Source organism: Onychostoma macrolepis, chromosome 08, assembly GCF_012432095.1.
Source record: "Onychostoma macrolepis isolate SWU-2019 chromosome 08, ASM1243209v1, whole genome shotgun sequence".
Taxonomy (NCBI): Eukaryota; Metazoa; Chordata; class Actinopteri; order Cypriniformes; family Cyprinidae; genus Onychostoma; species Onychostoma macrolepis.
Window position 1 is genome coordinate 3470178 of NC_081162.1, and position 17248 is coordinate 3487425.

Genomic DNA, 17248 nt, shown 5'->3' on the forward strand with positions numbered 1-17248 from the left:
AGCATTCTGCTCTGGAAAGGACAATTCCCACAGATGTGGCAGAAAGAGACATTTGTTTTCTGTTCTTGTCAAAGAGGAGCGATAGTATGACAGGAGAGGCCTTTGGGAATAAGAGGCCAGATAAAAAATGTCTCGTATCCGCCCTCACAAACAACCTTCACATATTTCAGGGGTTTTTATGTATGTGTATCCATGCGTGTGTGCGCTCTGAGAAGACAAAGAGCCGTAAACTGACAGTCAAAAGACAATGTTTGTGTATCCTTCCATTCGTTTGACTCATGACGCAGGAATAGGCGTTTTGATAGCATCCATGTCATGCTGTCCATTAATTATTAATATGAAATCATTCCTACGATTAGAAAAACAAACACAAAACTGAGTGTAATGTACAGTAATGGAAGTCTGGAAGATTAAACCTCAAAATGTAAAAGGTTAAAGCACTTTATTACATATTAAAGGCTTAGTTCAACCAAAAATCTACTCACCATTTTGTTCCAAAATCCATAAGACTTTCAGCTATCTTTGAGGGACAAATGAAAATATTCTTAATTCAATCTGAGAGATTTCTGACCCTTCATTTTAAATCAATGTTTTACACTTCAGATCGTTCATAAAGACATTGTGAAAGAGATCCAAATGAATTGCATGGTTTAATCCAAGTCTTCTAAAGAAACACAATCGCCTTTTTGTTTATGAGAAACAAATTTAATTTAGGCTTTCATTCACATATAAACACTGATTAACACACATAAATACAGCACATCAAAAATGGTCAACAGTCAAGCATACTTGCTTCAAAATAAAGGTGCTTCACGATGCCCTAGAATAACCTTTGTTTTTTTGGTCTAAATGGCTCCATAAAGAACCTTTAATATCTGAAGGTTATTTGAGGCGAAAGAAGGTTCTTCAGATTATAAAAAGGTAAGAAAGAGATAGTTCTTTAAAAAAAAAAAAAAACTATGACTGAATGGTTCTTTGTAGAACCAAAAATGGTTCTTCTATGGCAGCACCTTTTAAGCACCTTTATTTTTAAGAGTGTTGACACACATGGACCAGTTAGGTTTGTTTGTATGCGTTAAGTAAGACTTGAATTAAACCACTCAATTAATATGGATTAGCTTACTTTTATGATTTCTTTATGTTCTTTCTGAAGCATCAAAATTTTGGTGGATTGGACTTTCAATGGAAGGAAAGAAATCTCTTGGGTTTCATTAAAACATCTTCATTTGTGTTTTTCGAAGATTAACTAAAGTCTAAAGCCCTACTTTAATTTTTACGCAAACGCGAGATTCGTGAACAGTGTGTGTGACACAACTATACGCACACCACCCGATTTAAGGGCATGTACTTTGCGCGCGCATTTTTATGTTTTGCACTAATCAATTGTTCCACAAGGTGGCAGCACTGGCCCGGACCATTGTTTCAAAGTAGAAAACAAAACTGAAAAGAAGGAAAACAACAACAGCAGACTGCAACAACAACAGGCATAATTACTTGCATGAAATTATGCATAATTTATTGTTATTATAATAGTAAGTACATGTAACGTGTAACAAGGACACCTTCAAATAAAGTGTTACCAAATAAAGTGTGACCTGACTTGAATATATTCTTTGGGAATCGATTGGATTGGGATTAGCATTCTCTTTATTACAGTTGGCTGGAAGGGAGGGGTTGAAAAAAAAGGTTGATCCATAGTTATTGCATTTTCATGATACATTACTGTGGGTCCATTTTGATTTCATTTTAAATATGAGCTGATTAGCTATCACACCTGCAAAACTATCTAAACAATCATACACGCTCTAATCTCCTCAAAAAAGAGAAAGTATCTTTCTAAAAAACATGCCACTTCAACAAGTACCCACACCCACACAGAAAGAAGGACTGTCAGTCAGGGGCCATTAAAACGTAACCGAGCCAGGAGCCGAGAAGGGATATTATCATTAAGTCTTCTCATAGTCATGCTAAAAACCACAAATATTATTTCTACACAGCCCTCCTCCCCTTGTAGTGACAGAAAAGGCTAAACGTCTTCAATTGCTCCATGTTTTCAGACCGTCTAGTGCTGAAGTGCATGAGAAAGCTTTCTGTTTTAATTGAACAGGCATGTTCCAGCGTGGAATCGCTTTCCCTCAAACGAGCTCCTGAAGTGACAGTTAGAAAGCGTTGTTAAAAGCGTTCAGACGCAAAACTAGTTAACTGTTCTGTGCTTGAATTGCTTAGATTTGTGTTTGCTAGCAGATGGAGAGACACTCGTAAAACATTTAATGTGCTTTGAAATCTCGTTATGAAGGGTAATTTTGCGATTGTCATTCAGATCAGGCTTGTAAAACGATGCATGATTAGCTTGTCAAATTCTCTTAATGCTTTTTCATGAAAAAGCAAAAACTCTCTGTTCCTTTCCCATCGGTCCCACCGTGTGTGTGTGTGTGAGCGAGTGTATTGGGTGGTCAGGACCCCTCTGCATTCTTCAGAGCGATCTGCTGCCCCTGGGGCTGCCTGGCCTGGCGTATAATTGCCCTCCGCTACAGATAGTTACCAGCCTTCCCTGTCCCTCTACTCTTCTCTTCTTCCCCCTGTTTATTCTCTCTGATTTCAGGCTCCTTTGGGTCATCATTCATCAATGGGGCCCCCCAGCCCCTGAGGACCCGACCGGGAGGCCCCTGTTACTATGCCTCCATAACCAGAGGCCATTTCTGATGGAGGCGCATTATACGGGAGAACAAGAGAGCATGAAAATGCAGCACGAGGCAGGGGGTGAATGGCGGTGATTATTATATCCAGATAATCATTTCAAACAAATTATCATGATAATCAATCAATCGTCACATTTGAGGCGACCTGCCTCAGGACTCTCCTCCTGACCTGTAATGTATTTGTGGGCATAATTAGATGCTCTAAATTTGCAGAGTTGCTTGAGATGATATTTTTACAGGAGCAGATTTTCCTGGTTCAGTTAAGATAACATTAGAGATTCATTTCCCCTGCGGACAGACCTCCTTTTACTGATGTTAACGGGTATAGCAACTCTCCTTTTGCCTTTCCATGAAAAGAAGAAGAAGGGAAAAAAAGTGATGCAATGTGCCACATGGCATGGGTGAAGCTATAAATGTTAAGGTACAATGCAAAAATTGCCATTTTTCTTTAATCTACCTTAAAAAAATATATATAACATACTTATTTTTCTTTTAAAAAAAAATCTAATTTAAACAATAATAATAATAATAATAATAATAATAATAATTTATTGTCTATAGTATCGAAAATGTAAAAAAAAAAGAAAATGCTATACATTTTTTTTGCCATGGATTTATACCTCAAAAAAAAAAAAAAAAAAGCTAAACTTGAAAGATATATGTCTTAAATTTCCTCCAAATATATATTAAATTAATAAAATGGGTCAAAAGCAGGACATCCAAGTTTAGAGTATGCATAAAATTAAATTCACAATTATATAAAAAAGCATATTAAATACAAATAAAGAGTAAACTTTAATGTTTCATAGAACTTTTTTTGAAAACGAAATGTGAAAATATGGGTGAAATAATGTTTCATCATCACTCACCATGAAACAACACACTTATTAAATTATATAAAATAAAAAGTGATCACATTAAATTGTATTATATTTTAAATTATTATGGGGTAAAAACTTTACCCAAAAACAAATGGGTAAAAACTAGTGGTTTGAAAGATAGTGGCAAAGATTGTGCTTTTACTGACAATAATTGTCATGATTGTATCAGACCTTTATGACTCCTAGATACAAACAGTGCAAGTTAAAGTCTATGAAAGATGGGTCGCAGCAGGGGCCACAAAAGCACTGATACCGTCTCAGAGAGCCTGTCAAAAGAGCCATTAATCTCCTTCCCATTAAAACATCAGCCGCCTGTTTTAGCTACATTTACAAAGCCAAATGTTTTCATATCCAGCCAGACACGCAAGCACAATGCCGGAGGCGATTTGTTTAAAATACAATTACAACACATTGATTTTCTATAATTAATCTATGTCTCTGTGTACTATCATTGTCAGTTCACTGTAGGCTTATGTGTCACACACACACACACATGTACACAATCACACGTGCACACTTTTGGGACACAGTGTAGTGGATTACATCTAAAAGAGCTCAGTTCAAGGCTTGTGTGTGTGTGTGTGTGTGTGTGTGAGGGTCGGCGCTAGACAGATATGGACAGACTCAGATAGGCATCTCTAAGTGTTTGTGTTGTGAAGGAGGGATAACGGGTTAAAAGCAAAGGATAAATAAATGAAAGAAGCTCTTTTTCTTTTTGTCTGTCTGTTGGGATTTGACTTAAGAAATCTTTCAGCTCTTCTAATAACGGCGGTTTTTCTGTCTGAGACAGATGCTTCTCAGAGACACATGGTGGGATGTGAGAAAAATAGATGGATGATGTTATAGATTATCTGGCACAGATGTTTTCATTACATAACCTCAGGGCTGATTCTGCCCTCACACACACACACACACACACAAAGAGACATATTGGCCACGTTCTTATATCTGAACTCACACACACATAAACAGGCACACATATTGGCTCTCATTTGCTGGCACAATAAGACATATTCACACATGTGACAGTGCATTTAGTCTATTAGGGTGGATGATGAGTGATGCAGTTATTCATAATACCTCATGCATAATTCATTATATTAATAAAGATGGTGTGTCTTTATTTATTTATTTAATTTATATAAGTTGGTGCATAAAAAAAATTGCCAAAATATCACATCCATAGTTCTGAAAGACACTGATATGCAACACAACACAATTTTGTTGAGAGGTCTGGTTATTATAGTGAATTAAGTGGAATTGTTCTCAAATGTCGCTGTACAGTATGTAGTTTAAGTTGCATTGTGTCAAATGTTGCATTGTTTAAAGCTAAATGGAATCAAACTGAGTGATTCACAAACTATTCACAAACTGGTTTGAGTGAACCATTAAAAAAAGAAACCATTCAAAAGAAAATAAAATAAAATAAAGTTCATTAAACATGAATCAAACATGTATGGAAATCAAGATGCTCTGTGAAGAATGTTTGCTTGAAAGAAAGAAAGAAAGAAAGAAAGAAAGAAAGAAAGAAAGAAAGAAAGAAAGAAAGAAAGAAAGAAAGAAAGAAGAACCTCTTTTAGATACATTATAATTTGATTAACTTAAAACTTGATAAAACGTATTGACATGGTATTGATAGATAAATAGATAGATAGATAGATAGATAGATAGATAGATAGATAGATAGATAGATAGATAGCATATAAAATCCTATAGGAACAAATTATTGATTGTCATTTTGCTTTTGTGTTATTAATATTTGTATGTGGAGATATCAGTGTACAGTGTTAGATGTGTCGAAAAGGGAGGACTGACATAAAATGAATCCTACCTTTTTAATACAGCTGTCTTGAGACGACGTTTCATGATCATTCAGCATTTGCTGTGAAGACAATAAAAAGATAAACAGTTAATGATTAGCTTCTAAACATTAGTTAATAATTACTAATGACTACTAACAAATACAACATCATGTCATTTTTATGGCCTGAAATCAGCACTGAATTGAATGTTCAAAAGACAAGACAAGACAAAAAGGTACAGTATGTCTTCACATATTCAAACAAAAAGATAGTTGCATTTTGGTTCATTAGTAATATTTGAATTGTAAAAGTGTCCATTTCATCCTGTTGATGTCAAGCTACTTTGACACACTGAGGTAATCGACAGTATACTGTAAATGCTCTTCACGGACATTTAGTTCAGTATGAACCGGAATATTCTAAAGACTGTGTGACTAGCGGAGATTGCACGTGAGCTTTGAGACATGTCAAGAAGTGAGCATTAAATGGCGAGTGAGTGATGAGACTGTGGTCTGAATCTGCGCCCCCCGCCGGGACGTCGCCACAGCAGCGCAGGTTAAACCATCTCCTGCGATCAAATGAATGCTAAAGTTTTATCACTGACTGATGGGAGCAGGACTTTATAAATATATACATTTAAGCTAGACAGTTGGAGGAGACGTGGCATTAGAGGCCTTCAGGGATATTTATCTGAGAAAGCACCCAGTGTCGCTCGTATGAGAAGCCAGCTTGTTCCAGTTTTGGAGATAATGGGAGCTCATATGAATCTCAGTGGCTCATTCAGAGCAGAACAGGAAGAGGCTGTGCTCTGGGATTATATGCAGGTTTGACACTGATCTACAGTGCCCACCCGTTTCCTGTCTCATCCTCTGAATGGAGGGTGTGTGAGCCTGTTCTGCGGGACACTAATGTTGTGTTGGATTGAACCTGACATTTGAATATTTTAGACAGGCTTAATCACCCTACACACACACACACACTGAATCAGAGTGTTGCGAGACTAATATTTATAATAGGAGTAGACAGAAGGACTGTTGTGTAGTTTACAGTAGTATCACCTTTTCTTGCTTTTTCTCTGTAAAATTGTGCCATTTTTGGTTTAATATCTATATGTAATGGTTAAAAACAATGGAAAAGCACAGTTTATAATGTTGCACACGCAAAAAAAAAAAAAAAAAGAAAAGAAAAGAAAGGGATTTCCAAAAATAATGCTTGCTAGCTAAAGGTTTTTCAACAAATCAATACATACATACATACATATAGGGTGAATTCAGGTATATTGTGACACTTTCTGCCATTGAGATGACTGGGGGAAAATGTCCATATTATCCTTAATTAACCCTATATATAATATACAGTATATAATATGCCATTTTCGTTATAAGTTAGATTTTTTTTTTTTTTTTTTTGACAGTCCTGGACAGTTGAATTTGTTCCTATATTAGCAAAACTGAACAATTATTGTATATTCTAATTACAGAATTAGAATATACAACCCCCACCCACCCCTTATTTTTATATATTTTGATACAGGTTATAATTTACATTGTCAGCTCTGTTACCAAGATTATATATGGTAAATATTTGATTACTGGGAGAAAAAACCCATCATAATCTCTTTCTAATGAACAGATTCAAGTGTGATGTCCTTGAACACAATTCTGGCAATGGCAAAATAAACTGTACAACTGTCAGCCCTCTTACTCTCAATCTGGTTATTTTCTGAACACAGAAAGTCTCTGTAATAAAGAGTACATCTTGATTTTGCACGTTCCATCTGTAAGTATCCACGTGAATGTGATTGCAAAGGTGAGAGAGTGAGTCACTGAGGGGGAAAAATAAACAGAATAAGTGACTCTTTTACAGAATCCCCTCTACAGTCTGTGCCGCCTTTATCAGGGTTTGATTGACAGCTCTGCAGACTGCCCAAAAACTGTGGTTCTCTAAATTAGGCTGTCAATGTATCCAAGCCGCCCGAGTGGAAGCAATTACATCACAAATACTCAAACAAGTCTACTTAAACTACTTACATCCATAATTCAATCCTGCAGCTATGTCAGAGCAGCACGTATCCAAAACAACCTTACGCTTCTGCTGTGTTCACATGACACATTTTAAACATGAACCCCAACCCAGTATCTACATATTCCTCATTTATTTATTTATTATGTTTTTTTGTTTTTTTCATTCATGTCTTTCATTTTCTGCGCCGCAGCATGTGAAAGCAATAAACTCGCTCATATGCACGAGCACATACCAGTGTGTGCAATCACATGAATTCATCAGCCCACGCTAAGCACACACACACGCACACACACACAGATACAGACGTATAAGTGTGTGTAGTATAATTACTTGGCAGTTCGCTGGCAGACCAATGCTGTACATTTGCTCTAGGAAGCGGGTGAGAAAGTTTTTCCTTTTAGAGTTCTAAGGTGTTAAAAATGTAGAATTTTGAGGAAATTAATAATGTAACTAAAAAAATAGGTAAATAATTAGATCCAAAAGTTGTGAATTTGCTGGTGGGGTGATGAGAATGTGTGATAGATTCAGCACAACAGCTCTGTTTAGATTGCAAAACACTACCAGGTGCTCTCAGGTAGGTCATGAGTTTCATGCCAAATATAAATACATGTATCAAATTGTGCAAAACAAACTCAAAACTATGTCAAACACACACTGAATGCACTGCCCCCCCCCCCCCCACCCACCCATATTAAAATAAAATAAATAAATAAAATAAAAGCTTGTATCAGTACTGGGATTATGCATTTTGGTTAGTCTACAGTCCTTTGTATTAGTTTTATAGTCTATATGTTCTAAATGAAAAAGCTCGATAAATGTGTGTGTGTGTGTGTGTGTGTAATTATCTACATATGCTTCGGCACTCAGCCATATAAATGACTTACAGTCACGTGTATATGTGTGTGTGTCAAGCAAATAAATAATGTATTAATTAGATGCTTGGAAAAAATGATTTGCCACAAGTGCTGGTGTGATTTATGACACGTCAGAATCATTTTAACTTTTCTCCCTTTTTTTTTTCTTCTTTGGCGACAGTACAATTTGTGCCACAGATAGAGAGGCGTGAGAGTGAGACCGCTTTTCCCAAACAGACGTAAAACGCACAATTGGAGCTCTCACAAGCTTCCCTAAATGTTTGCTTACACAAGTTTGTCAGGGTTTCTTATGTAAATGAAAAGCGCTGTGAAGCTCTAGTGATTAGCATGTCACGCTGACAGTGCTTGAAAGTGTCCGAAAACAGAGGCACTATGGAGGAGAACTGTAAAAATAAATACAAGCAGGCCGTGCTTGATGAAAGCACAGCCACCTGTGCGCTGATTCAACGCAAGTGTCTGCAGCAAATTAGCACCAGGGAGTAAGTGTGTGTTGTTATTACTGTTATAAGCCCACCTTTGTTAGCAGGCACCATCAGGACTTCTTCTTCTCAACCTCAGCCCTATTTATATTGACACACAGACTGAACAAAAGAAAACAAGCTTGCTGCACACATTCTAGCAACATTTTCCAGCACAGCTGTCCTAATAGACATACGACGGACAAAGAAAACAGTGCTTCGACTCACAGACTGGATTTCCATGCACTTTGCGCGAAAGCACCAGTTTGAAGACGGCATGGGTCACGCCTACAACAATGCGTCGTTGTCGAAAGCTAATTGGACTTCGCTCTAATTGCAATTAGAGAAGCTCAGTAAACCTTGGCGAGCAACGAAGCAGTTTGTCTCCCAGCTTGACGTTGGGGGTATGGAGTAAAGCAAGCACATTTTAAGGGCTTTGCAGTGGGAAAATTTCAGAGAGCGTTGCCAAAAACAATTCCCCTCAAGTCTGGATAATGTGAGGCAATATAGCAGCGCGGCCAATAGATGGTTATGGATGTCAAAAGCCGCAAGTTTCCAAAAAGAACCAGCAGAGACCAACCTCAAGGCCTTTTGAACTGAGTGAGTGACATCCTGTTGGCTCAGTCGACCACACCGAAAAGCCACAAAGTGAAAGTTTTGCCTCACAGTTATTGAGAGAGTTCTCTCGTTTTGGTGAGCGTGGAGAGTTTAGATATGTAAATGCGTGATTGTTATTGGTCTTGTCAATTAATGCGGAAGCGGCCGTCGCTCAGTTTGCGGCGGATGAAAACCTGAATTCCAGATTTGACTGCAGAGGTTGAAGAAAATGTTGTTTTTTTTGCATTCTGGACCTCATTGTTCCAGTCTGAAGCAGAACAAAACCATGATGTCAAACATAATAAAGCAGATTAATTACTGCGATCGCACATGCATATCTAAACCACTCTGTTAAAGGCTGTCTGATCTCCTAAATGCAACCCAGGCTCACTGGAGAAACTTGTTCTGCAAAATGATATTATGTTGCTTCTTGCAAGTTACTTGCATTTTCAAATTGATTTGTCCAGTGAGTGGCACTAAAAACATTTAATTTTTTAATGTTTTATTATGTTAGTTGTTGTACATATCATGACAGTTCGTAAATATATGTTCAGTGAGTGGTGCTGAAAGGTTAATGCTCTACCGAGTTTGAAAATAGCATACCACCAACACTGAACCCTAGCCTAAACCTAACCAACAGTGTTAGCAAAATAAAATGTTCAATAAAAAGCCTTTTCCATGTTGTTTTAACTTGCTTTTACAAGACTCGTACCAGAGCACTCCGCATTGCAAGTGCAATGCTGTACCAGGTGCGCTACCGAGCAAGTTTACTATGTTAGAAAAGTCACACATTGAGCTGGTTATGTGACGCACACATAACAATGTATGGTAAAATGTACTTACATTGAAATTAATCATTTGATACAATGCACTTATTGTGTACATATACTGTATGTTTTACATTGTGTTTACATTTTTTTTAAATACCTGCATGTAATTACATTTACATCCCTTACACCTACCCATCCCACCAAACCTGTTCCTAACCTTACCTGTATCCCAGCTCAATAGCAGCAAAAGTGTTTTGCAATACAATATGAACACAATAAATACATTTCACTTAATTGTTTATGTAAGTACATAGCAGTTAAGATCACTTAATATAAAGTGGGACCAAGTTGGCGTTTTACTGCCACTAGTGTTCATTTCAGCTGGAAACTGCAGTGAAATGTAGATATAGGTACATTTTTAGACCACAGCCCTACGTAGAACATGCAGTTGGGAGAATCTATGGATGGATTCATACGTTTTTGGAGCTTTGCAAAAATGTCCGTAAGAGGCATGTTTTTCCAATGAGCCTATGTTTCCTAAATGCTTCCCAAAAAACAAAGCTCCAAGATTGGTTAGTGTTTGTTACGACTTGTGCTCCATCGGTTGCATGTGAATCAAAGCGTGGCACAAGATTGCATGTCAGTTAGCATTTAACTTTAACAAAACAGACTGGGCCAAACGTTATTCTGGGCCTTGACCAAAAGATATCCACATGGGCCTATGCTTTCACGGCACAAACCATTTTTCATCAAGGAGTTGTCATCGAAAAACTCCAAAGAAATAAAAACACTTGGGCTGTAAATACCAGGAAGCCAGCGACAATCTGATAAACCATATATCACGGGTTTAATAAGCTCATGGCTTGCAGCTTTTTTTTGTTGGCCAAGGCAAACATTAAGAGTGCACTGATAGTGAACACTCCACCGTGGGTAATTAAAAATAATCGCTCCCAGCTTAGCATTGTTTGATTCTCTATTATACTCTTATCAACATCTCCTGTCCTGTCCTGCATGTGAGAAAGACACGGCGGGTGGTGAAACGGATGACTAAAGGAATGTCAAATTCCCATTGTGCGAGCACAAAGGTGAGAAGGGAGAGAGCCACAGAAAGTGAGTTTGTTTAACACTTATCACATGGCTAGAGCTAACAGAAGCGCTGGCATTTGGGTCGGATGCGGTGGGTGCGGAGAGAGATAGAGGGCAAAACACAATGACAAATTTAACGAACAAACACTCGAGACTTTTGTGCGGAAGGTCACGCTAACCTTTCATGAAAGATATGTATGTTTTTCGCACTCTGTGACTGTTGTTTGTCTAGCCTGATATCATGTGAGATGTGTGTTTCAGTTCACTTTGAAGAAGCTGTACATTGTGTGATACGACGGATACGACAGAAATAACTGAAGAACAACGAACAACCAGTGAGATAAAAGCTTTTGAATCATGTATCTGATGCAACAGTGATCCCTATGGGCCCTTACTGCAAAGGAAATTTGTTTTTCTCTCTTAAGGTAATAGAAAATAAAAATAAAAAGTTGTAGAAACTGTTCAAAACTGGCAAGCCAGATACAATATTGATGATCTAGATTCTAAAAGTCACGTGTCACTCTTGATATGGCCTTAATTTACTGTTGCATTCCTTTTTTTATTTTTATTTTTTAATTGAACTGTTATATTGTCCTGTTATTAAAATAATAATATAATTATATTAATAAAATAATGTTAATAATAATAACAATTATTATTATTATGATGATGATGATTATTATTATTATTATTATTAATTAATTAATAAATAAAAGTACCCCACTACCTTATCTTAAATCAGCTGAAGTTAATTATTTGTCAAAATAATAATTTTATGATTCTGTTGAATACACACAGACGGTATACTAAAAAAAGGTATTTTTTTAGCAAATTACAAAAAAATATATAATTTAATGCAGCCAATATATATAAGAGTTAATTTGCAAAAACAGATAACTCCGTTTTTAACAGTTTTCAAAAATCATGTTTTTTCATTGTGCATTACAATTAATCTCAATCAAACTGCAGTTGGGTTATTTTGATTAGGTAAAAAAAAAAAACTAAAAAATACAGCTAACTAACTCAATAAAACACAATAAAACATGATAACATGGTAAAAAATAAAAACAAAAAACAAAACAAGAGTTATCTGTTTTTGCAAATTAACTCTTCATATATATATATATATATATATATACACAAACACACACACACACACACACCAAACCCTAATGTTTGTCTGAAATGTATTGAAAGGGCCATATTCATGATGACATTATTCATTTGCTCCTTCAGTGCAGCTCATATTGATAGAGCGATCTAGATAAATTATGGTGTAGACAGCGTTCATTGACAAGTCATTTGGGAAGATGATCAGTAATAATCAAGGAGGAGTAAAGGACACCTTAACGTCCCACCACTGACTGCTGATTCCTCCACGGCCTTCCATTACTACTACACTATCATATAACAGCAATGACAGCAACACACAGGGAGGAACATTAAAAATATGTTTGAATAAAACCAATGATATGTCTATTTGATTACTGCTGCTTCAAAAGTCATATATCACAATATCACAAAACATTTTTTTTTTTTTTTTAGATTCTCAAAAGCACTTGACATGCATGCACAATTTTTAACATTGATATGCAGCTCGAAAATATCTAATTTTATAAATGCTTTTATTTATGTTGTTGCCAGCATTATGATTGACTGTCTGAGAAGCGATACTGCTTCGTCAATACGTGCAGAATGTAAAATATTGATGATCTATCAATATTGTGCCGAGTCAGACTGGGCAATGTGCTTTTGGATGAAAGTGCTTCTCTGGTGTCTGTGGAAGATCAATATGGGCTCTTAATTCAAAGCAGGAGTATAAAAATGCATATAGAAACATACTTGCGTGATGAGATTATTCATCATGTGCAGTCTGAAGGCGAGCCCGAGGGAAATCGCCACATGATGACAGACACAATGAAGGAAAATACCATTCCGTTTACCCCTCTAAAATAAATGCCCTCTAAATATTTGCTGCATATTCATGTTGGAGCATCGATGAAGAAAAAAAAATGAAGTGTTCATCTGAGACGTCTGGAGAAGCGCTGTGGTTGCATTAGCTCAGCGCTCAAGAGAACAAGTTTTCCAGTCTTCTATTTAAGTTTCACTCTTCATATGGAAGGAGAAAAAGGAGAGAGGTTAGGAGAAGTCACTCTGACATCCGGACTGTGGCTCTCCAAATATGAATGTGGAGGGCAGGCTGAGCCCTGCCAAACATTAAAGTCAAAAGTCTCTTGTGAGTTGCATAAGTGCATATATATGTGGGTCTAGGGGCACAAACACCAGCTTTCTTCGCTTTGGGGTTGATGCTGGGGTCAGTCCCGTCTGACACCCTCCGGCCCAGAGAAATGCAAAATAAGTCACTGATGGGATTTCTTTCCTAGATAAATAAATGGCTGATGTGTGTTGGCTGGTCCTGCCTGCTCACGCTAGAGCTGATGTCAGAATAAGAGCTGAGCTCACCTTTGAATAAGGCAAACACGCTTGCTTAAAGTCTGTACTAAATATTATCACAGGAAATACGTTTTCACAGGAGTTTTACCCATATTTTGAATTGTGCATTGCATTTGTGTTGTGTTTTAGGATTAAACTAAATGTATTCTGTATTTTTTATTTTATTTTATTTTATTTTATTTTATTTTATTTTATTTTATTTTATTTTATTTTATTTTATTTTATTTTATTTTATTTTATTTTATTTTATTTTATTTTATTTTATTTTATTTTATTTTATTTTATTGAGTGTGGGTTCAATTTTAATAATAATAATAATAATAATAATAATAACGATCCTTTGAAATTGCTAATTTTACTTGAACTTACTTGTTTTAATCATAATCAAAGTCATTTGGGTGGAGAAAATATATTAGCCAATAATATCACAGCCTAACTGGTGTTATTCTGGTATTATTTTTATGTCATTAGAGTACTTATTAATATTTTGATTTAGCTTGTATTTTCATATTTCCTATGAGTTCATATTTCATATAGGTTTTTATCTAATGTTTATATTTTATTTCAGTATTTATATTGTATATGTATTTATATTTTATTTCATCTTTATTTCAATTCTTTTTTGTAGTTTAGCCATAACACTTTACAATAAGGTTCCATTTGTGAACATTAATTTATTACATTAGTTAACATGAGCAAAGAAAAAATACTTCTGAAGCATTTATCTTGGGTAACATTATTAAAATCAAAAGCTGTATCTATCATTGTTAGTTATAATTGACATGAGCTAACATGAACTAATAATTAACAGCTGCATTTTTATTAATTTTATTAATAAGAATATTAATAAATACTGCAGCAATGTATTGCTCATTGGTAGTTGATGTTAATGCAATACATATAGTTAACAAACAGAACCTTATTGTTACGTTTTAGCATTGGTTTTAACAACACTGAGCTAAACACATTTCAGTCCCATCCGTTTTTTTTTTTGTTTTGTTTTTTTCTTTTCTTTTTCATAAAGATGAAATGAATTCCTGCCCAACGCTATTTCCAATAAAATATTGCCTTTTGTTTTAGGAAACATGTCACATTACAGAAGTTAAATGTGATGTTTTGTGTTGTCTAAGTATTCTTTTGCATAGTGTTTTTACTGGTGATAGCACATTAAAAGACAAAGGACAAGAAAAATGATGTTTGAGTGAGAAATGTGGGTGTGGGGATCACTAAATCTGTCTCATCATAATCACAGCGAATCATTCCGCCAATCAAAACACAGATTTTATGAGCCAGCCGTTTGTGTCTAAACACACACATGCTAACCACTCCGCTCTGTGGACTCTCCATTACATCCCACATATTTGGACAATCTAATTCATTGCTACCACTGGTGGGTCATATACTATGCAATTCTGTGCAGCAAATGGAAACCAACATTTTCCAAAGAGACAGTGAATCTTTTTACGACTTTGCAACATGTATTTATGGACATGTGATAGAATTATGACGACATGATCATTTTTGGCTGCACTTCATTCTCTTGATGAAAACAAGCCAGCTTCAAGATGTGCTGTAAAACCACGAGGGTGATGAAGTGGAGTTTGGCATGTCTGTAGCGTAGCGTGATGTGACCTTTCCTTGACATTAAAGTCAGTTGGTAAAGGGAACACTCCATGAAGTCTGAAGTCTTTTGTGCAGATTTAATGCTTGAGATTCTTAAGACAGTTTTGGTTGACTTTATGGTTGATGTTCAAAACTTGCCATCTGACAAAGGAGACATTTTTTTAGGAAGTGCTTCATTAAACCTTTCGAAATCTAGCGTGCAGCCTACTTAGTGTTTCATGGTATTGCAAACAAGCTTCAAAAGGAAGACAACAACATTACTGCCTTATAAGTTCAGTAAAAAAGGCCTCCATTATCAAACTAAAAAAAAAAATTTAAAAGTGTTTCTCTATTATTATTTTTAAAAATGTAAAACCATACAATTTCATAAATAAATAAAATTCAGGAGCTTAGCAATAAACTAATATTGTAATCAAAAGTGCATTATTTAATTTATGTTTCTTAAAATGAAATAATAATAATAATTTATGATTTTACTACATTTAAATATTAAATATTTTTTTACCCTTAATTTGTGAAGAATGTACGGAAAAAAAAATACACTGGGTGGGGATAGTGCATTATTTAGTTTTTATTATTTTCCACATTTTAAAATTTAATTTAATTTAATGTATGGAAATAAATGCTTTGAAATGGGATAGGGCTTCCTTCCTTCCTTTCTTTCTTTTATTTAATTTACCCCCAAGTTGTGTCAATGACATTATGTTTTACATGTATTCTTCTAATTTCAATTACGTGTGTTAGTACATCTGATTTCTCTTTAACTAGAGGGCAACTTAAATAAAAAGTGGCACAGCTTACTTCATTTTCCCATTATTTAAAGAGCAATGTGCGTGTTCATTACCTTGCAATGGCCAGTTATTAAAACACCGAATTCATGTAATATCTGAAGTATCTGCTGTGAAAGTCAAAGTTTCATTATTCATAAGAGAACAGCACAATAAACAAAACAAGTCTCAACTCTATAATCAACGATATCAACCCAGGTATCAAGAACTGCTTTTGCCCATCAGTTGGAGCTGAGTGGAAAACAATTACCCCTGATGATAATTGAAGCAATGCTTGAACGAGTGAATTCACCAAGAATAACACGACTCTAATAGTTATAATTGCAGGATAAGAATTTGTATCATTTTAGCTCTCCACACTCAGGCAACACAAAACATGGCTGTGCGCGTCAAATGAACTGTAGCAAGAGAACCGTTTACCCTCCTGCTTGAGAGGCGTCCAAATCAGATTAGTCGTCGCATTGACCACTAAAAAATTCAAAGAGTGAAATCTAAGGCTGCAGCCAAGAGATACCGTCTGGAGATACAGGGGAGGGATCACAAACAAGATATTTCCTCTACCAGTGTGGTTGATGAGGGACAAAGTTCACGCAGGCAGTGGTTTATTCATCCACTGCCAGCGATCCCAGTCGAGGGAAACGTTTCAGTAATTTCCGACTGCTAGATGGGATGGAAAGCCTTAATGTGAAGAAACAACCCTGGCATACAGTGATGTAAAAACACTGAATGTTTGTAGATTTAAATGCCATTAACTTCAGCGTTTAAAATCATTTTTTTCCAAATTTAAACTTACTGACGCAGCAACATTGCCTCAGCCAATGGTTTGAGTTTGGGGCGGGACTACCTGTTTGACAAACCAATTATAGACAAGCAGTATGTTCAGGAAGTCTCTTTGAAAACAATCACATTTTTGTGCAATTCTGTTTGGTGACACTAGTGGCGCAGATATTACACTCTTTATTTTACAGTAAGTTTGGCCACACTATATTTTAAGTCCAATTCTCTCTATTAACAAACCATTGACCATGACTTTTGCCTCAATACACTCCTAATTTGTTGCTTATTAATAGTTTAGGCATTGGGTAGAATATGTGTTTTATAAGCACTAATAATAATAATAATACATTTTTAATATACAGCCAATATGTTAATAATAGGCATGCTAATAAATAACTAGTTAATACTGAGAA

At 35.8% G+C, this 17248-nt stretch overlaps 1 protein-coding gene across 11 annotated transcripts in view; it reads right to left on the minus strand.

Moving 5' to 3' along the window:
- Positions 1-17248, minus strand: part of prdm16 (PR domain containing 16) — a 241007-nt gene that overhangs the window by 113413 nt on the left and 110346 nt on the right. For all 11 annotated transcript variants that reach the window (XM_058785357.1, XM_058785354.1, XM_058785353.1 and 8 more), the window contains exon 3: positions 5412-5462. In XM_058785357.1, the coding sequence (XP_058641340.1) occupies positions 5412-5462 (51 nt within the window). The remainder of the gene's footprint in view (positions 1-5411; positions 5463-17248) is intronic.